The sequence below is a fragment of the Lepidochelys kempii genome, chromosome 8 (assembly GCF_965140265.1).
Source record: "Lepidochelys kempii isolate rLepKem1 chromosome 8, rLepKem1.hap2, whole genome shotgun sequence".
NCBI lineage: Eukaryota > Metazoa > Chordata > Testudines > Cheloniidae > Lepidochelys > Lepidochelys kempii.
The window spans coordinates 74,617,391-74,639,505 of NC_133263.1; the positions used below are offsets into that span (position 1 = coordinate 74,617,391).

At 43.5% G+C, this 22,115-nt stretch overlaps 1 protein-coding gene and 1 pseudogene across 3 annotated transcripts in view; one reads left to right on the forward strand and one right to left on the reverse strand.

Moving 5' to 3' along the window:
• MTF2 (metal response element binding transcription factor 2) overlaps positions 1–22,115 on the reverse strand; it is a 52,158-nt gene that overhangs the window by 20,231 nt on the left and 9,812 nt on the right. For all 3 annotated transcript variants that reach the window (XM_073357084.1, XM_073357081.1, XM_073357083.1), the window contains exons 2-6: positions 8,656–8,854; positions 8,441–8,522; positions 5,361–5,456; positions 4,867–4,967; positions 4,337–4,485 (exon numbers count right to left, since the gene is read on the reverse strand). In XM_073357084.1, the coding sequence (XP_073213185.1) occupies positions 4,337–4,485; positions 4,867–4,967; positions 5,361–5,456; positions 8,441–8,522; positions 8,656–8,854 (627 nt within the window). The remainder of the gene's footprint in view (positions 1–4,336; positions 4,486–4,866; positions 4,968–5,360; positions 5,457–8,440; positions 8,523–8,655; positions 8,855–22,115) is intronic.
• On the forward strand, positions 17,695–18,751 carry LOC140916074 (large ribosomal subunit protein uL3-like; annotated as a pseudogene).

Below are 22,115 nucleotides of genomic sequence, written 5' to 3' on the forward strand. Positions count from 1 at the left end.
CCCTTGGAAACCACGACAGGTGAAGCCAGGAGGCTCGGCACATTACAATGGCAGTAGCGATGGACCTAGCTGCCGTGTCAGTTGAATCCAACGATGCCTGAAGGACCACGCAGGCCAACAGGTGTCCTTCTGAGATGAGTGATGTAAATTGTTCTCTCTCTCTTCAGGTATGCAGCCAATAAATTTAGAGAGAGTTTGGAATAATTCATGTGGTTGTATTTTGCCATTAGGGCTTCACAATTAGCAATTCTAAATTGTAATGTCGCTGATGAATAGGCCTTGCGGCCGAGTAAATCCAGTCTCTTCCACTCGGTCATACACGGTGGTCCTGGAATAATGTTGCTGCCACGTGCGTTAACTGCATCTACCACCAGAGGGTTTGGCTGGGGGTGAGAGAATAAAAAGTCCAGCCCTCTCAAAGGGATGTAATATTTTTTATCCTCCTTCTTACGTGTAGGTGGGATTGTGGCAGGGGTCTGCCAGATGGCTGTGGCAGGCTCCATGATTGCAGCATTAAATTGGCAGGGAGATCTTGGAGGAGGTTGATGTGCGGAGTATATCGAAGAGCTTGTGCTGTGAGTCAGTGACTTCCTTGAGAGGCATTTGGAGCATGTCAGCCATCCTTTTAAATAGATCTTGAAACTGTTTGAATTCATCTCCGGCAGTAGGTGGCGGAGGCATGATGGTCTCATCAGGCAAGGGAGGAGGGTGGGTGACAGGAATAGCCTCCTGGTGCAAAACCTCCTCTGTTTCCTTGAAAGATTGCACATGGGAAATGTCGAATGGTGCTGCTGATGCTGGTGAGAAGACTGAGCTTCCCTGGAACCCCTCGGGGGTTCAGAGTAGTATTGGCTGCCCAAGGGTCCCAAAGGGCCACTGTGGTGGGAAAAGTACTGGTGGAGGTCCCCACGGGTGTTCGTACCACCCCTGGAAATCTGATCTATGGTGATGCCTAGGCTGCACTTGTGGCTCAGATCTGATATTGCCTGCTTATTGCTTGCTTGTCTTCCTCGCTAGAGAAGGCAGGGTGGTAGTGACAACAGAAAGGCGGTATTGGTACCAAGGAGAGGTGACTCAGGTGCCAGGGCCACTGACAGATCCGTAGGTGCAAGAAACGGTTGTAAGTTCGGTACTGGCAGAGCCATCTGCATTTATAGGGTTGCACAAGAAAGGCAAAGGACCTTAAACTAAAACTTATGGAGAAGTCCCTCCTTCCAGCCTCGGACCCAGGGCCACAAGCTTCTCCCAGCTGCCAATCACCAAATGCAGCTTCTGACAGGGCTCCCTCCTCCTCAACCCTGCAAGGGAGGGATGTGCAAAGAGGAGAGCTACCACCTCTTCTACGAAGTCCACATCTAAGAGGAGTTCCATGACTCGGGCTCCAGCATTGGTACCGATTGTACTGTGGCAAAATACCTATGACACAAAATACCTATGGCACAGCGCCACTCCACCTCTGCCTCCACTCCAGTAGCTACTTTTCCTCCTTCGACTCAGATATTATGAAGGATACAACAGGCAGCTATAACCACTGGGATATTTTTCTCACTGAGATCTAGTCTGGTGAGTAAACACTGCCAGTGCCCTTTCAACCCAATGAACGTACATTCAAAATTGTCATTCTGTGCCGCTGAGTCAGTAGCTGAATCTTTCCGGGATGCTGTTGAGGTGACCAGTGTTTGGCTTTGTAAGACAGAGAAGCAAGAGGTAGGCTGAGTCCCCAAAGATCATTATTGGCATTTCAACATCACTAATGGCAATCTGCCAGTCAGGAGAAAGCATCCTGCTTGCAGCTTCATGAACAGCCCTGTGTTCTTAAAGATGCAACTTTCCCCGACCAATCCACACAAATGACAGTAAAGCATCCCTGGTGATCTACCAATTCTTTCATAACCACAGAAAAAGTAGCCCCTTCTGTTGACGTACTCTGCGTGGGGCCAAAATAGGGATATGCATGCCATCTACCACCCCACTGCAGTTTGGGAACCCATAGCTACAAATAAATCCACAATATCTTGCACATTAGGAGTGTCACAGTTCTGTGTAACAGGAGATAAATGGCCCTCTATATTTGCATAATAGCCCCCACTGTGGATTTTCCAACTTCAGAATGATTTTCCACTGACCAGTAGCAATACAACGCTGTAAGCCTCCATGGTGCTATCACCACTCACTTCTCAACTGCCAGTACAACTCTCATTCTTATGTCTATGCTCTGGAGGATTGGGGCAAACTCAGCTAACAGATCCAGGAACGTGGCCTTACACATCGTGTAGTGCTGCAGCCATAGCTTGTCCCATATCTGCGCTACGATGTGATCCCTATCAATCTGTGCTTGTTTCTCAGGCCCAGAATGGCCCTGTCTGCAGCTGCTCCATGACCATCACCAAGCTCCAACCGTTTTTCGTTATGTCCCTTAGCAATACGTCTTGAAACAAATCATCATGATTCCCCACTATTGCAGTATCTCCTGCGGCTCTGCAAATACCAAAGGATCATTCATTCTCTGTTTGCAATGTTCATGACAACAGCGCAGAGCTGTCCAGGCTCCATGCTTTTGTCAGAAATCGGAGATAGCAACAAGTGCTGAGAGAGTTTGTGGAATTTTTAAAAAGGACAAAAAATCATGGGATAAGGACGGCATTAAGGGGATGGAAAAAGTTGCATGATGGGAACTTGACCTTACTCCCAGTCACCCCCTGCATGCCCCACAACGCACTGCGAAAATTCCCTACAAGGCACTGCACTGGAAGGTGGTATGTGGCACACTGGGATACCTATCCATGGTACACTGCACTTTATGTCACCACAGGCACTCCCGGTGAGTACATGCACCAGCAATGGAAGCAGCCAAGTATGTAGGAGCACTATACTAACAGTACCAGCTTCATGCTGATGCACCTTGCATTAACCAGTTTGTAGTGTAGACATGGCCTGAGAAGTGTGAATTGCCCCATTCGTAACAACCCCAATCCACTCATCCAAGGAGATACCACAGCTGCTGGGGCAGGTACAGGAAGGCACCCAGCTTCACCCTCTCCCCTCGGGGTAGCGAGAGAGGACCACCTCCTGTGCAAGGGAGTAGGGGGCCTCCTAATGCCGCTCTGGAACAAAAATGAGTCCTTTTGCCACAACCACTCCAAAGTGAGGGGCTGGGCATGGTAAGGAGGCAGAGTCATAAAAGGCCCCATGTGTACTATTACCCCAGATTGCTTTAATTTGGCCCTCACATAAAGTCACACTTCTGCAAACCCTTATTCAGAGGGGTACTCCTGTTATTCATGAGAAGTCTTAGGGCTGGTCTACCCTAATGCTGTAAGTCGATCCAAGTTACATTCTTCAATGTAACTTAGGTCTACTTATAGCGGTGTCCACACTGTGCTACGTCAACGGCAGACGCTCTCCCATTGACTTTGCGTCCTCACCAGACCTGGTAAATCGACACCAGTGCATCAGTGCCAATTTAGCGGGTAGCGTAGACATGGCCCTACTCTAACTTCAAAAGAACTACTCCCAGGAGTAAGGGTTTGCTGAAACAAGAACCAAGTGGCTAAATTAAGAGGCTGTTACCTCAGTGTAATAGTCTCTAGACATCCTCTGAGAAAAGTCAGCATTTGCAGCTTCAAACCTAATTTTTGAAAGCTACAAATCAAGTCATTTCTTCAGTAGAATCTCATTTTAGGCACATCCGTCATTCACTACTCCTCCAGATAACTTAAAAATATGTACATTTGCCTTAAAGTCAACTGTGCCAATATCAAAATTCAACTCCACCATTTTCTTTCTCAGTATCACAGTTCCATTATTACCACTGCCTATAACTGCAATGCCACCAAATACTCTAGATCTTTGACCTCAAATATAGACCAGAAATAATGCCATGAAAGCAGTGATTTTTGTAGAAGGCGTTCACAGCTACAACTCTCATTGGTGGCATGATAAAACCTGAACAGATAGCTAGATACATGTGAAGACATGATGCAACAACATAATGCATCAATTTGTATTGTTGTATCTAGGAACTCTAGTCATGGACCAGGACCCCATTGTGCCAGGTGCTGTATAAAGAACAAAAAAATAGTCCTTGCCCCAAGGAATATGTTTACCACAAGACACATTGAAATAAAGAGTTGAGCTTTGAAATAAACATGTTTATTAACTGTGCCTCAGCCCACCATTGTACACACTGAGTACTAAAGAAAAATAGTTAGGCCCTGATCCTGCAAACATTTAAGTGAAGTTAACCACAAGCCTAAGTGCTTACAGAATAAGGGCCAAAGTTTGTAGAGCTGCATGAAGGAGAAAAAGCTTTTGATGGGCATTTATATTTACTTACTCTCCAGGGCCTCCACAGTAGCAGTAACATTGCTGGGCATTGGTTTTATGGCCTGCATCCCATTCAAGGTCTGCTACATTGTACGGTAATGTTTGCTTCATGACTTGTAGCGCTTTGGCATTTGGTCCTTTCTTCAGCGCACCACCCCTCTGGAACAAAACAGATCCATGGTTTTCATAAAAACAATAAGTTAATTATGCCAATTTCAAAATCTTTCAACACAAAGGCATATATAGTTACAAAAATACTTTTATAAGAATTTTATCTGCAATTTTGATATACCAGCTATTTTATTAAAAATAGCCTTTGAAAAAATATCAAATTTCATAGCTTCCAATTGACTCACAAAAATTTCCCATCCAGATCAAAGCCAGGAACTGTGGGAAGTCTCTCAAAAAGCACTAGTTTTTATTTGTCACTTTCAACCTCACACTTAAAAAGTTTTCATTAACCACCATACAAATACTATGGAGGAGTAGGTGAACAAGTTATGTCAGCCTGATAGTCAAAAATTTGTTTCCATAACACACCTTAGTTGTTGTTGCAAAAACACACTGTCGACAGAGCCATTTATCATCTGAATCAATCACGCTGGAATCAATATTTGGTGTGTGGCACAGCTGATGGTAACCTGAATTCAAAATACAGATTTTATTCTTGTAACGAAACCCATTAAAGACTTTACCCATATTTACAGGAACTAAAAAGTTTTAAAAAGAAAAAGTTTAAAACAGAAAGTAAATGTAAAATATCCTTCATTTAAGTAAAAATATTATAATCAGCTAATAAGATCAATAGGGTTCCAAATTTTAAAGTTCTTGTGGTAAAAACTACATTCACAAATCAAACAACAGACCTTGTAAGTCAGTTTACAACAAACAAGAACTTTGAAAGGTTACAAAACTCAAGCCAAAAGTAGTCAAGCATCCACCCCTGTTCTGGCTTCTTTTGCCTTTCCATTGGTCACAGCTAAAAATAAACCAAAATGTCTTAAATGGAACAAACATCAAGAAACAGAAGTTACCTTGGCCACATTTATCACATATAACCATTTCATTAGGTGCTTCGGAATACTCTTCCTGACATATTGTACAGACCATTTCCCCACTTTCAGTGGCTCCTAAAAATAGACAAAAGTGAAACTTATTATATATTTAGAATTTTCCCATTTCTTTCTCTGTTTAGACTAAAACCTTTAGTTAGGAGTCACACGTGTGTGCATTGCAGGGAGCAGATTCATGTTATATTGAGTAATTTTTTGTTGACTGGAAATCTGCATGCTTTTCCAGTTTGTAATGGAATAGAAGACATGTGTCTCCCACCTTGTTTATTCACCATGCTATTTCATTGTCACAAGGGTCAATATTTATAAAAAAAAGTTACCTAAGCTATAATTGCAAATAATTAATGTTAAGACCAGCTTTCTGTTTAAAGCTTGACTCTTCTAAGTGCTCTAGAATCTATACAGTTTCTTGGATTGTCTTGAAATTTGGTGTGCTTCATGGGGGAGCAGGGTTCTGTTAGTAATCCAAATTTGGGGCCATCTGAAGAAGGGGATTCCAAGATACGGCCCCTGGTTGAGGAAAAAAGCCAGCTTTGGTAAAAGTGGAGAGATTCTGGCAATCTTTTTTTGCTCAGACACACAGATCAAATCAGGGTTTTTATCGCATCAGGGTCTCCAATGCTTGAAGGTTACCCCATAGAGAGTTCGGCTCATCAAAAGCCTCATGTGCTTATTCAAGCAGATAATAGATTATAATGGCAATGAGCATGTGAACGTGCAGAGAGGCTAACTATCAGGAAACACAGGGCAGAGAGGGGGTTTAAATTTATTTTGGAGAAATGCAATCTAAGTACAGCACAAGATTCAGAAGGTGCTGAAATTATTTTTTGGAAAGAATAAATTTCACATATGAGAATTCATTGGGAATGGAGGGATGATCGAGGTGCAAGACTAGGCAGTAATAGGGAAGGGGATAAATAGGAATGAGTGGCAGGAGTGGGAAGGGGGGGGTTGGAGAATATGAAGGGTAACAGAGGAATGTAGGGGCTAGCTGGACCTGAATTTACCCCTTCCACGTGTGCTGGGAAACAGCAAAGTGCTATCTTTCTGAAGAGGACTGAACCACCCTCCCTGGGCTACTTCCCCATGGCCTCCTCCCAACACCTTCTTTTTCCTCACCATAGGACCTTCCTCCTGGTGTCTGATAATGCTTGTACACCTCAGTCCTCCAACAGTCCGCATTCTCACTCTCAGCTCCTAGTGCCTCTTGCTCCCAACTCCTCACACGCATACCACAAACTGAAGCGAGCTCCTTTTTAAAACCCAGGTGCCCTGATTAGCCTGCCTTAATTGATTCTAGCAGCTTCTTGATTGGCTGCAGGTGTTCTACAGACAATTAAGACAGGCTGATTAGAAGGTTCCTGATTGTTCTAGAACCTTCCCTGTTACCTTACCCAGGGAAAAGGGACCTACTTAGCCTGGGGCTAATATATCTGCCTTCTATTACTCTCCTATAGCCATCTGGCCTGACCCTGTCACAATGGGTAGGAAGTGACTTAAATTTTACAACTCCTTCACACTTGCAGTCAAGATACCATCTAAACCTATACTTTCCCCTACCCATCATTAGATCCACAGACTGCTCTCATATTCTACCTCAGTACTCCTAATACCTATGGCAACAAGACCCCAGAGCCCTGCTATTGAGCACCTCCATAATTCTGTATTGAAGCAATGCAAACTGGAACCTCAAGGTACATATGCACCTCTTTTCTTTGATAATACACATAGGGGCGGGGGGCGCACCGTGCAGGATTGGGGAGGTGACTCAGACCCAAATCTCCTTGTATCACAATCACAGTTCTTCTAAACTGCTCCAACTTTTTTCTTCACTGTTCAATACAGCTGCACCCAACAAAGTGAATGCACCCGGAGTGCATGCAGCTAATTCTTAGTGGTTATTGCCAGGTCCAGGGAGGGTACAATTAAGGATGCATGAGTGCTTACCTTAACTATTTCTGGGTTCTTAGAAGTTTGAGTTTTGCTAAACCTGATATTCTGGAGGGGCATGAGCTATAACCAGCAACCTTAACTCTGTATTAACAATTTTTTTTGCTATTTAATATAGGTGCAGAACCAAAAAGATGCATCTTCAAGTTCTAGATAGGCAACTGGGAGCTTTGTTTTGTATGCAGAAACACATTATGTTCAGTAATTTATTGTGTCTTTACATACAGATCTTGTATGTGCAATTTATGTTCATACCTTTTGAAAGATTTGCCCATAGTGCTTTGCATTTTCTTACCAGTAAATACACTGTTAAATAATCCTCAAAAATCCTGTGAGAGGGGAAATCACTATTTATATAAAACCATGTACATAAGTGTGCAGCATTAGTTTAGCCCCATGTCCATTTGACTAGACCATATTAGCACAAGTTTAGTTGCTGCTGCAGATGAAGCACCATAGGCACTACACACAAACAAGAATGTGACTTTTTAAAATGGAGATTTTGTTTTTTTTCTTAAAAATTGATAGAAATATGAGGACATTTCACACTAAAATGGCAGGAAAAATGTTTGGCCTAACAAATAGGTAGCAGCAATGACCAGGTCCATTTACCATTATTTACACATGGCAAGGAAGATGTGACTGTTCCTCACTGATGCAGATCTTGCAACTGTCATCCATACCTTTGTCACCTCAAGGTTACACAACAGCAATGCACTCTAAATAATACCTTAAAGCCATCTGAAAGCTGAAGATGGTTGCAAAATCCAGTGGTGCACTTGATAAGTGAACTCTCTCACTGCAAGCATATTAAATCAGCACTTCACTATCTGCACCAGCTGCCTGAGGGTTTCTGGTGAAGTTTAGTGTGTTGTTCTTGACCTATATGATTTAGGATTTACCAATCTGCAAGACTGCCTGCCTCCCTCCCCCACACATGCCATGGTTTATTGATGCTGGGTCTTTAAACTGTACTGTATTTAGGATGTGTTTTTCACTCATTTCAAGAGAATACCACAGACACCGTACTTTAGCATTTAAATTATTCTAAATAAATAAAATATTGATGATAATTTAATTGAAGTTCTTGCCTGTTTGTATATCCTTCCAGAGAACCCAGGATTTGGAACTGTCTTCAAATATAACGAAGCAGCTCTGTTTCAATTTGTTTATCTGAAAAACAAAGATACAATTACGATTTTGTGAATATGTAGAAATGTTAAATAAGGAAGAGTTTTATTTAACATTGTAGTCAAGCTTAACGTATGATGCTACAGGACTTCCTACATGTTTAAAAATTAGTTACCTTTTTGATAGTTCCAAGATAAAACAAGCCATCTGACCACCTCGCTAGGACATCCTGACCTTCTTCAAATTTACACACTGGCTTTTTGGCTTTCTGTCCATCCCGTAAGGACAGCTTGGCCAAGGATGTTGGTGTCTTTTGGTTTCGAGGTAAAGTAGACCGCTTTTGGACCAGTGAATTACCCACCCCTGTAGAGTTTCTAAAACAAAAAGAAAAAACTAAATTAGGATAATTTATTAAACCTGTCACTTGTACTTCAGTCTGCCTTAATAGCATTTACAAAGAAAAGCCTCTCTGCTAATCTTCAGAACTGTGCAATAATTCAATAACTAAAACACATTGCCATTAAAATTCAAAAAGTACCAAAACAATTGAGGGAATCCAATACTTAAGGGGGAAAAGGGAGGAAGGAGGAGAGACTGGTTCAACGAGACAGGTAAAAACAAATTTGTAAGGTGACCTATATAATCAGTTACTATTATTCTATCGTGATAGAAATTACTTGTCTAAAGGCAATGTGGATCTAGATAAGAAAACTGTCATTTTAGTAGCTCAAAAGTTACAACTCAGTTCTTAGAACAAACTGTCCCTTCTTCCAGGACAAGCTGCTCATCTACCTATATTTAGATCCCCTGGATGCTCTGGCTGACCCAGTGTATCTAACTTCAGCCTGAAAATGAAAACACCCCCCCATCTCATTTTTTGAGTACACAGAAAGGCAGAAGCAGCATTCTGCATGCCCAGACCATTGCTTTGCTACATTTCTTTTCTAACTCCACTCAGACAGTTGAGTTACAAACTAGACACTAGAGAACGCATGTGGCAGACTGTCTCCAAAGTACACTATGGCAGTGGTCCCCAAACTTTTTAAACACGTGTTCCCCCCTTACTCCTTCCACATCTCCACCCTCGGAGCCAGGGACGCAGCCCCAGTGGGTATGGGGGGGTGGAAGGACAAGGACAGGTGTAAGGGGGCCAAGACTGAGGCCACAGCCAGGGGTGGGAATGGAGATGAGGCTGCAGGGGAGGGGCCAGGAGAGGAGCTGGGTGGTACTCCCTCTCCCCCCCCACAGGAACTTGCCTAGGCCCTAGCCACATACCCCTAAACGTTCCTCAGTGAGCCCCACAATTTGGGGACCTCTGTACTACGTAATACAACGATCATTTGGTGGCATTTATGAGGAAACTGAGGTGGGAAGCAAGTTTTCATTTTCCACATAAGTTTGGATAATTTATATACCCAGAATTTAAATAAAGTGCAGCACTTGGTACAGCAGCCACAAATAAAGTTCCATTCATTTAGATCAGGGTTTCAGTTGTCCTAGCCTCCGAAACAGCAAATTATTTCTTAATCTGTATAAAAAGACAGTAGTCAAACAAAACTTTAAAATAGCTTAAGGCAAGTCTACACTACAAGTCTACACTATTGCATTGGCATAGCTGCAGCTCTTCTCAGTTTAATAACTCCACCTCTGTGAGAAGTGATAGCAATGACTATGGAAGAAGCTCTTCTGATGACAAAGCACTATCTATAAAGGGGATTAAAGTTGGTACACTACTGGGATAAACCAACCCAAATTACGCTACTCCAGCTACATGAATAATGTGACTGGAGCCAATGCTCTCTCTTCGACTTATCTTATTCTTCCCGGGGAGCTGGAGTATCAGAGTCAACCGGAGAGCGCTCTGCAGTCGGTTTAGCAGGTCTTCACCAGACCCACTAAACTGACACCTGCTGCATCAACTGCAGCAGCGTAGATCTCCCTGATAGTGAAGACAAGCCCTATGTCGATGAGAAGCGTGGATTTTTTCAAAACTCTTGTGATGTAATTATACCGAAGTAAGTGTGTAGTGTAGACCTGGCCTTAGTTATTTTATCTATTTTTAAAGGTCATCTGAAAAAAGATTTGTTTTTGTTTTTTTAAAGTTGTACTTGCACCCATTTTCTTGATTGTCATGTAAAGTTTACACCTGTCTCCCCTCCAAAGCAAAATTTTTTTTTCAGCTTAAGTTTTTAACCTTAAACGTAACAAGAATATCAAGTCTGGTCTTCTCCAGTTTTATTGAATGATCTCAGGGATGTTTATTGTGAGCTTTAACCCCTTCAAGTGGGAAGTGTGGATTCTTTCACAAAGGGTTCCTGTATCCAAACCGTTAGTCACTGAAGTTAAATGGGTGGTAACAAAATAAAAAACAGTTTTAACAATCTAACTAAAGAATTCCATTCCCTCTCAATTAGGCCATGTCTACACTACAAAGTTAAGTTGAGTTAAGTTATGTTGACATTTATCCACTGCTGTAATTAAACCACAGTTGCACATCCACAAAACACAATAACTTGCGTCAGCGGAGTGCATCCACAGTAGATACTCTTGGACCGACAGAAAGAGCAGTGCACCACGGGTAGCTACCCCATTCTGCAACTCGTCACCATCTGCTGCTTAGTGCACTGGTAAGGGTTCGCAGTGCCTCATGGGGGTGGGCTCAACATTCCATGATGCAGTTTTCTCCACCCCATCATTCTATGGGCTTCCTAGTACATTTTGCACTGCTTTTCAACAGACCCTGTAAACTGCGCACCCACCCAGTTCTGTCAGGAAGCATGGATCCTGCACAGCTCTCAAGTACTGCAATGAGCGTTATGAACACAATGCAGTATTTCATGAGCTGAAAACTGATGAGGACACCATGGTGTCTGCCCTGCTGTGTGCCATGGACAGAAACAATTCAAGATTTGCAGCTGCTCTGTGAATACCAACAGCAATGGTAGACCATCGGTTCTGGGTGTGAGAAACAAGTACTGAGTGGTGGGATCGCATAGTTATTTGGGTATGGAATGATGAGCACTGGTTGCAGAACTTTCGGATGTGCAAAGCCATCTTCCTAGAACTGTATGTGGAGCTCGCCCCTGCCCTCCAGCGCAATGACATGAAAAGGAGTGCTGCCCTAACAATGGAGAAGCCAGTGGTGATCGCTGTGTGGAAGCTGGGCAATGCCAGACTGCTACCCAACAGTCACGAATCAGTTTGGAGTAGAAAAGTCCACTGTGGGGGTTGGAGTGATGCAAATGTGCAGGGCCATTAACTGTCTCCTGCTACAAAGGACTGTGACTCTAGGCAATGTATGTGAAATAGTGGATGATTTTGTGGCAATGGGATTCCTTAACTGTGGTGGGGCAATAAATGGCACACATCCCCATTTTGGCCCCAGTCCACCTTGTGACACAGTACATCAACAAAAAATACTATTTTTCTATGGCATTGCAAGCGATGGTGGATCACCAAGATCATTTCACTGACATCAACACTGGCTGGTCAAGGTGCATGACATGCATCTTCAGAAACACTGGCCTGTACAGAAAGCTCCAAGCAGGGACTTTCTTTCCAGACCAGGGGAAATGTGGAAATGCCAGTTGTGACCCTGGGAGACCCAGCCCATTCCTTCTTCCCAGGGCTTATAAAGTCTTTCATCAGCAACCTTGTCTGCAGTAAGGAGCACTTCAAAAAGGCACAGCAGGTGTAGGGCTTAAAGGGGCACTGGCAATGCCTCTTTGGCAGGTTAGACCTCAGTAAGCAAAGTATTTCCATGGTCATCATAGCCTGCTGCGTTCTGCATAACATTTAGTGAAGCTAACGGGGGAGAAGTTTCCACAACGTGGAGCACTGAGGTGGACCAGCTGGCCGCTGTTTTGAGCGGCCAGATACCAGGGCTGTCAGAGGGGCTCAAAGGGGAGCTATTCGAATCAGAGAGGCTTTAAAAGAGCATTTTGACAATAAGCCACTGTAATGCATTGAGCCAGGCATTGTTTTCTTGCACCACAGTATGAACCTTGTAATGATTGCTATGTGCGCAGTAATTTAAACAATGCAAACACACGTATTGGCACTGTCTGAATTTTAGCAACCACCACTATAGAGAGTGGACAAAGATTCATTCACTTTCTGTAAGTACATTTTTAATTCACACCCATGCAAACATTTCTATGTTTGGTAGGAACATGAAAATCAAAAGCACAATTGCCAATGAGGCTCTCACAGCTGGATGCATGTCCAGCCATCATTGTGAAAAATCTCCCTTGAGTTTGACAGCCCTAGAAGATGTGAAGAATGTGTGGGGAGGGCCTAGAAGGCAGTTCACCCTGGGCTGCAGGGGGAAGTGAGCATAATGTATTCCGCCTGAAGTTCAATCAGGGACCGCAACACATCTGTTTACTCCCTGAACAGCTTTATCATCTGCTCCTGCCCGTTTCTTATCCTGACTATCCATCCGCAGTTTGTCACTGATAGTAGACCACATTGAGAGAGGCTCCCAATCCAAACCACCAGAGGATCCTGGAACTCATCTTCCTTATTCCTCTTGTTTTGTCTCCTTATCAGATGGAGAGGCTCAGCCAGTGTGCAAGAAAAGACCTACAAGGGCACCTCTGCTGATGCTAAAGAACCATAGACAGAAGCTCTCTTGTGAGTGCACTCACACCCTTGATCCAAACAAGTTAGAAACACAACTGTCTCACTTTCCTATGATGGGCATAGAGCACGGCAGTAGCCCCAGCCATGCTGAGTTCAACATGGGGGTGATAACAGTGGGTATCTTGCTCCTGAGCAGGGCTGGCTCCAGGCACCAGCATTCCAAGCAGGTGCTTGGGGCAGCAGTTAGAAAGGGGCAGCAGTTCCTCCAGCCGCAGCAGCAATTCTGCAGCACCTTCTCTGTTCCACCCGCCGCAGTGGCAAATCGGTGGCAGCTTCTTCCTTTTGCCAGCCGCGGCGGCAGTTTTTTTCACTGCTTGGGGCGGCAAAAACTGTAGAGCTGGCCCTGCTCCTGAGGGTAACCGAGGATGCAAGGGTACAGCTCCTGCATGCATGTAGCTGCAGACTGGGACTGAATGCTGTTCTCTTATGTGCTGCTATGATGCCTGCAGAAGTAACTGTCGATTGGCACAGCAAAGTTTCCTACTGTGGGGGAAGAAACAAGGCAGCCCTCCCAAGAAACTTTTGGCAGAGGATTGCAGATTACCTCCATTAACGTTTCCTAGAGATCTCTATGGATGATTCCCAGGACATCCTGGTGTGCATAAACTAATTTTTCCACAGGGCCTCTCTGCCTAGCTGCACAGGGGAATGAGAACTAGATACAAACTGTACCTGCGTTGGTTATTTCCATCCCTCATCTACCCTGGTTAACAAACCAGAACATCAGCACATGTCCTTGCAGATTTAAAGCACAATGAATACTGACCAGAGCTTCCCTCTCCTGCATTAGGCACACCAGAGCCGGAGTGCTGGCATTGGCTAGACTGCTCCGGAATTAAAGAGAGGTCCTGGCTTGCCATGCCTTTGGATGTCCCTGTCACCTGTCCCCCATCCTCCTCCAACTCCACTTCCTCGTCCACTATGTCATCCTCAGGGTTCACTCCGCTGGCCATGGACTCCAGCCCCCCTAAAGTATCCACAGGACTCCTGGCAGTTGAGGTGGGGTTGCCGCCGAGGATGGCAAGCAGCTCCTTCTAGAAGCAGTATGTCTGCGCTGCCACACCAGAGCAACTATTGGTTTCTCTTGCCTTCTTGTATGCCTGCCTCAACTCCTTGATTTTTGAACAGCACTGCTGTGTGTCCCTATCGTATGTATTCTTTTTAGGTGACAAATCTGAGGAACTGTCCCAGACCGAGGTGTCATGAGAGGTGGTTTTGGAACAAATTGATAAACAGTAACAAGTCACCAGGACCAGATGGTATTCACCCAAGAGCTCTGAAGGAACTCAAATGTGAAATTGCAGAACTACTAACTGAAGTCTGTAACCTATGATTTAAATCAGCTCCTGTACCAAATGTCTGGAGGATAACTAATGTGACATCAATTTTTAAAAAGGGCTCCAGAGGTGATCCCGGCAATTGCAGGCTAGGAAGCCTGACTTCGGTACTGGGCAAACTGGTTGAAACTATGGTCAAGAACAAAATTGTGAGACACATAGATGAACATAATTTGTTGGGGAAGAGTCAACATGGTTTTTGTAAAGGAAAATCATGCCTCACCAATCTACTAGAATTTTTTGACGGGGTCAACAAGCATGTTGACAAGGAGGATCCAGTGGACCTAGTGTACTTAGATTTTGAGAAAGCCTTTGACAAGGTCCCTCACCAAAGGCTCTTAAGCAAAGTAAGCTGTCAAGGGATAAGAGGAAAGGTCCTCTTATGCACCGGTAACCAGTTAAAAGATAAGAAACAAAAGGGTAGGAATAAATGATCAGTTTTAAAAATGGAGAGAGGTAAATAGTGGTGTCCCCCACAGATCTGTACTGGGACCAGTCCTATTCAACATATTCACAAATGATCTGGAAAAAGGGGTAAACAGTGAGGTGGCAAAATGTGCAGATGATACAAAACTACTCAAGATAGTTAAGTCCCAGACAAACTGCGAAGAGCTACAAAAGGATCTCTCAAAACTGGGTGACTGGGCAACAAAATGGCAGATGAAATTTAATGTTGATAAATGCAAAGTAATGCACATTGGAAAACATAATCCTAACTATACATATACAATGATGGGGTATAAATTAGCTGTTACCACTCAAGAAAGATCTTGGAGTCATTGTGGATAGTTCTCTGAAAACATCCACTCAATGTGCAGCAGCAGTCAAAAAAGTGAACAGAATGTTGGGAATCATTAAGAAATGGATAGATGAGACAGAAAATATCATATTGCCTCTATGTAAATCCATGGTATGCCCAAATCTTGAATACTGCGTGCAGATGTGGTTGCCTCATCTCAAAAAAGATATATTGGACTTGGAAAAGGTTCAGAAAAGGGCAACAAAAATGATTACGTGTATAGAAAAGCTTCCATATGAGGAGAGATTAATAAGACTGGGACTTTTCAGCTTGGAAAAGAGACAACTAAGGGGGGCATGTGACTGAGATCTATAAAATCATGACTGGTATAGAGAAAGTAAATAAGGAAGTGTTATTTACTCCTTCTCATAACACAAGAACTAGGGGTCACCAAATGAAATTAATAGGCAGCAGGTTTAAAACAAAAGGAAGCATTTCTTCACACAACAGTGTCAACCGTGGAACTCGTTGCCAGCAGATGTTGTGAAGGCCAAGACTATAACAGGGTTCAAAAAAGAACTAGATAAATTCTTGGAGGATAGGTCCATCAATGACTATTAGCCAGGATGGACAGGGATGCTGTCCCTAGCCTCTTGTTTGCCAGAAGCTGGGAATGAGCAACAGGGGGGTGGATCACTTAATGATTACCTGTTCTGTTCATTCCCTCTGGGGCACCTGGCACTGGCCATTGTCAGAAGACTGGATACTGGGCTAGATGGATCTTTGCTTTGACCCAATATGGCCATTCCTACATTCTCCTCCAGGCCCCAAGCAATATGCCCACTGATATCAAAGTTCCTGTGGCTGGAGCAGAGCTGTGACTGCACAGCCTGCTCTTCCCGCAGGCCCAGCAGATGCACCACATCTGGTGTACTCCAGGGAGGAGCGCATTTGCTGTAGGGAGCCGTCGCAGTCAGCTAGTCAGATGCTATGTGAGCTCTCCAAGCTAAGCAAATAGGAAGAGCAATTTCAAAATTTCCCAGGGGATTTAAAAAGGAAGAGGCGCATGCCTGTGTACCTGGCTGCAGGGCAGCAGAGTTCAAACCAGTGACCAGAGCGGTCACAAAATGGACATTGTGGGACACTTCCTGAAGGCCACTTAGGGTGACATAAGCAATGTAATGTCTGTACCCAACACTTCGTTTCTCTAACTACATTGTCTTAAGTGCTATGCCTCTCATCAAGGTGGTTTTAGGTCAGTGTAGTAGGAGAGTTAAATCGGTGGGAGGAGCATTGCTTTGTGTACACCTGCATAGGTTAGGTCAATGTAAGCTGCCTTATGTCAACTTAACTTTGTAGTTTAGACAAGCCATTACTTGACTTTTTACTCTTAATTCTTGGGATGTCATTTCACTCGCTCTCCAGTCACCACAGAGTCATCCAGCATGTAAAAAAAGAAAAATTGGGGTGAGAATAGAAGAGTAAGTGAAATGAGACACAATAAGCCTTTCAGCCCTTCACACATCATAAACTTCAGACCCTAAGTTCTATGGAGCAGGAACCATCTTTTATTGTGCTCGTACAATGCCTAGCACAAGAGCGTCCTGGTCCATGACCGGGGTTCCTTGGTGCTATCACAGCACAAATAATAGAGCAGCAAAGATTACATAGAATCCTAACGTTTTCCTTTGCAAGTCTCATTTATTTTATTTTCTTTTTGTTGTTTTAAGTTGGGAGAGAAACTAAGGCAGACAAAAGGAAACAAGCTCCATACTCATATCAGTACATATTTCATTTTTATAAAGATGACTTACAAACTACTTTTCTCTTGGAAGCACAATGTAAGAAAAACGACAGCAAATTATGAAGTAGGACCAGCTGTCCGTTAAACAATAACCTTCAGAACGGAACTACAGGAATTGAGATTATGAGGTTGTAGATAAAGAAGAGAAAGTTTTCCTTCTATGTAGAAGTTTTCTTTGGAAATTGAATACGTGACTGATTATTACTAAGATGCAAACACAGAACAAGGAATCAGTTGGGATGAGGTGTTTCAAAAGAAAAATTTTAGTTCACAGCACTTAGTTTACAATATTTATTGCCATTTTAAATTGGAAAAACTGGCTAAAAAAAGTAGTAGAATGTAAGTGACCCACAGTGTTTAACAAGAATTGATAGGGAGATGAAGTTGGAGAAATTACTCTAAACACTCTCAAAAATAAACTAACTCAAGTACCAACTTTCTTACACCCAAAATACGTTTAATGAAAATAATTTTACATTAAGATTCCAACAAAAAAAAAATTACATTTTAGTGAGCATCAGAATCGCAACAAACAAGCGTGAAAGCAAAAGTTCTCATTTTCTGGTGACTGAGCAACGCCTGACAAACAGCATGAAGAAAAAAATTCAACAAAACCTAATTACAAACTTCCAAGTCAGCTCAGAGACAAGATGTTCCACCAGAAGTTCTCACCACACGCCCAGCAGTTGACATCAGGGCAAAGTGAAGAGCTTTCCTAAGCATGACCTCAGCAAACCCATCCACCTCACTAGTTTTTTGGGGACCAGGCTGCCATTCCCCATGCTGTCTGTGAAGTCAACAGGCCCAGATCCAAGGTGAACGAGGAAGTAGTAGCGGCAGTCACTATGATATAGATTCCTCTCATTTTCATTGTGTGATATACACAGACTTCCTGTGGCCTCTGCACCTTCAAGACCATTTTTGCAGAGCAGATCAGTGATGACTGCAAGCAATGTTTTCTACACAGACTGGCACAAGCCCAAGAAGATGACTTCACCAAGTACTGCAAGAAATGGCAGGATGAGACAGTCAATGCCAGGTTATCTGGGTTACAGGTCTCTCTCAGATGCATTTGCTTCCACTGTGGCAGAAGAAATCTCACTTGATGGAGATCCAAGTATATGGTGGCATCATTGTTGTGAAGCTGGACTGGGCCTGAGAGAAGTTGGAACAGCAGGTGCTTGTGTCAATCACCTTTGGTCAACATGAAAGTCACCAAAGGATACAAAAGGAGTCACCAGCTACCGGCACACCAAAAAGCTGCCCCAAAGACTCTGAAGAGTCAGCAAAGTAGCCTGCACTGGTACTTGGCAATCTGCTTGCATGGCTTTCTCTGCAGTCCAAGCTAGTCTGAAGGGGTACCACCACTATACAGAAATCAATTAGAAGACCTACAGGATTAGTCAAGGTTACCAATTAAGAATGGAAAGCAGATCAAAAAAACAATGCATCAGCTGACTATGATCTGTCTAATAAAACCATTAACTATCTGGGCAGTTCTGTCCACTATAGCAAAGTGACTAGTGAGTATCATGTTGAAAGACTGTGCTGTCGGGAGCAAGAAGAGTGGCCTAACCCCATGAAAATCCCTACTTGTACAGATAAAGAGTCAGGCCTCAGAGAAAATCAACTAAGTTTATCAACAACTTCCAAATTCAGTCACGGCCACTTCCAGGCTGTGGTGGTGAAAGCAGCTTACATTGTACCATTCAAGAAAGATTGCGTTGCTAAAGAAGAGACAGCTTAACATCTGAAACACTTTCCTGTGCAGCTATAACCTGTGATCAGTCTCAAATAAAATTATACATATTTTCAAAAAAAGCTAACTACAACAAACAGAACTTTTCACACCATTCTTTTCCTAGCCATTTTTCTGCATTTCTTTTCACTTTGTGTGTAACATTCATCCACATTTCCCAGGAATCTTGCTTCCAAGACTTTTCTTAAGGCTCTCTCCATAGTGAGAGATTCTCCTTCCCAGTTTTAAAAATATCTGGAAAACAAAGGGGAACAGCATCATGCTCATGCCCTTATTTACTTATTTATGATGTGTGAAGGCATACTGAATGCTTTCTCCATTCCCAAATAAAAAGGAAACAAGCAAAAAAAACTTAGTGAGAAATCCAGGTCCTGACCGCCATTGAAAATTATTGTGACTTTTCTACAATAGAAAAGTGGTGGGATAGCAGTATTGATACTGCCATGTGTCCATACTAGCCATACTATTTCACTTTTGCTTCAGATACACTTCACAGTACTAGATATGTTGCAGTTACACTGCCCAGTGCCCTCCAAGTACCAATCCCACAAACGGGTAAAGAAATAGCTTCTGGGAGATTTTGAAAGCCATCTGGTAGCATAAGCAATTATGGGAGAAGTCAAGCTCTCAGATCTCTCCGAAGAATTATATACCGAAATCAGAAGTTCACTGGGCATGTACCACCGAATCCTGCAGAATCTGACTGTACTGAAGATGTTCAGTGGTTGGAGCTTCAGCTACAGAGTTATTCTTGAGACAAATAGAGGCAGTTGCAAAACTTCAGACTGATGAACTAGGCCTGATATTGCAGCATTACACCACAAAGATAGATCACTGCTCTTCGTGGCAAAGAGAATGGCAATCATCCAGTGACGTCAGGCTACTCAAGATATTACGCTATGTATCAGTCTGAAGTCCATTGTGGGTAACTGTGCAGGTTTGAATAGCAATATATACTTTGTTGCATGTACATATGATCAAGATGATTAGCAAGCGAAAGGAATTAAAGTTATTAGGATTTTTCAATTCTGCAAGTACTACTTATGGAACTCTTTTACCCATTCTCCCCACCTAATCTCCTAGAACAAAACAAAACCCACACCTCTAAGGGTGGCTGGGCCTGATACCACAATTTTTCTAGAAAAATCCTCTGCCCTTCAAAAATGGGCAGCAGGGGATGCTATTCCCACTAAATATTGAATTCATGCTGCCCCCCTTCTCAACATAATTGCAGGTGATGCTATATATTCACCTTTATCATGTCTAATGACACCATGTCCTGCTTACACAAGTCTGGGAATAATGCCAATTCAACTGCACACCAAGCAGGTGCAAAGTCGTGGTAAATTGGTTTTGGGACCCAAAAAAGGAGAGAAAGTCTAGCCCACAATGACTGTTCAGTAACTAATTGTGACATAGGAGACATGTTGGAAAAGGATCCCCTGATCTTTGTAAAGAACTCTCTCCTCAGATCTGTTAAATACATCTACTTTTAGCCGAAGTGCTCACAAGTGCTATGTGGTTAATAAGAGCAGTGGTTTAAGGAAAAAAAACTGGTAAATTGGGGATACACTGCACCTTTGGATGCAGAGGATCTGGAATGTATGTGAGTAGCCAGTGTCAAGGGCTGAATATCACAGGGGAATGGTTCAACTCATTACACTCAACACATCTTGCAGAATATTTATCCATAAGGTACATCAGGTGAGGTTTCTACAGAAAGCTCATAACTTGTCAAAACTCAGTCACGGGCAGATGTACATTCAAGTAATATTTAAGGAAGAGTGTATTTATACTCAAAGTAATTACTACTCCCAGTCCAAAAAGCATAATCACCAAGAGGTAACATCTGGAATGCCCATCCAAGCTAAAGGGAATTCTCACTCCTCCTAATCAGAAGGCAAGGTAACGCAAGGTAAAATGAACTGACCAGCCTTGCTCCCTCCCAAAACTATCAATGGAAAACCAGAGGCATTACCCAATCATCAAAACTTCAAGGAACCTTACAACAGACAGAGCTTTGCCCTGGCTGTGAATAGAAACAAAAGACTTTTCAGTGTACCAGTGTAGGGAAAGACACACTGGATCCTTTCACTGAGGAAGCTCCTTGTGGAGTGACGGTGCTTTCAGGAACATCTTGGACCTTGGCTATTGAGAAACCAGCCAGCTCTGCAATACACTGAACTCTGGGTGGGGGCAGAGGGGAGAAAATTCACTTTATTAGATTGGAAAGATAACTATTCATAAAATGGGAACCTTGATATAAACTTATGATTTTGTTTTGTATTGTAACTACTTGTTTCCACTACACTATTTCTAGTTAAATATTTATTCTTAAGCTAAAAGTAGATTTAACAAAGTGCTCACAAGTGCTGTGTGGTTTATAGGAGCAGTGGTTTAAGGAAAAACTGGTAAATTGGGGGTACACTGCACCTTTGGATGCAGAGGATCTGGAATGTATGTGAGTAGCTGGTGTCAGGGGCTGAATATCACAGGGGAATGATTCATTAGGATTTGTTAACCTGCCTAGACAGGCAAAAGCCATAAACGCAGAGGAGAGTACTTTTGAGTGGCTGAAGGGCTGGCAGTGTCAGGGAGCTGACACCCAGCTACCACAAGAAAGACTCCATCACTAGAGGCAGGGGTTAACAAGGTGACTCCCAGGCCTGGGTCCTCCGAGAACCATCACACTAATGTAGCAGTTTTAATATTTGCCTGATGCCCAAAGATTGACTTATATGGACAGCAGAGGGAGGAGGCAGCAGGACTTGAAGCAACTTCTGCAGAGCTGAAAACACAAGCTAGACTGTTGCAGGCTTTATTCTAACATAGTCAGCATGTTGACCAAATCAAAATACTCCGTGAACATTGTCAAATAAGCATGAGGAACTTGGAATGGATAAGTGAATCATCACTTCTTTATGGCCCATTGATGCCAATTCTTACCTTATGTATTACACTTGTTCTTTATTACTTATTCCAGTCTTGGGCAGAGGTGGGCAAACTATGGCCCGCAGGCCACATCCAGCCCATGGGACTGTCCTACCCAGACCTTGGGCTCCCGGGCCCTCCCCCACAGCCTCAGCTCGCCATGCTGCCAGCGCTATGGGTGTGTGGCTGCGAGCTCCTGCTGGGCAGCACAGCTGCGAGAGTCGCCAGCCTGCCCCAGTACTCTAGACTGCACGGCAGTGTGGCTGGCTCCGGCTGGGCGGCGCAGATGCCAGTCCTGGTACTCTGAGCGGCATGGTAAGGGGGTGGGGAGGTTGGATAAGGGGTATGGGGTTCTGGGAGGCACTCAGGGGACAGGGAGTGCTGGGATAGGCGCAGGAGTCCCGGGGGGGCTGTCAGGGGG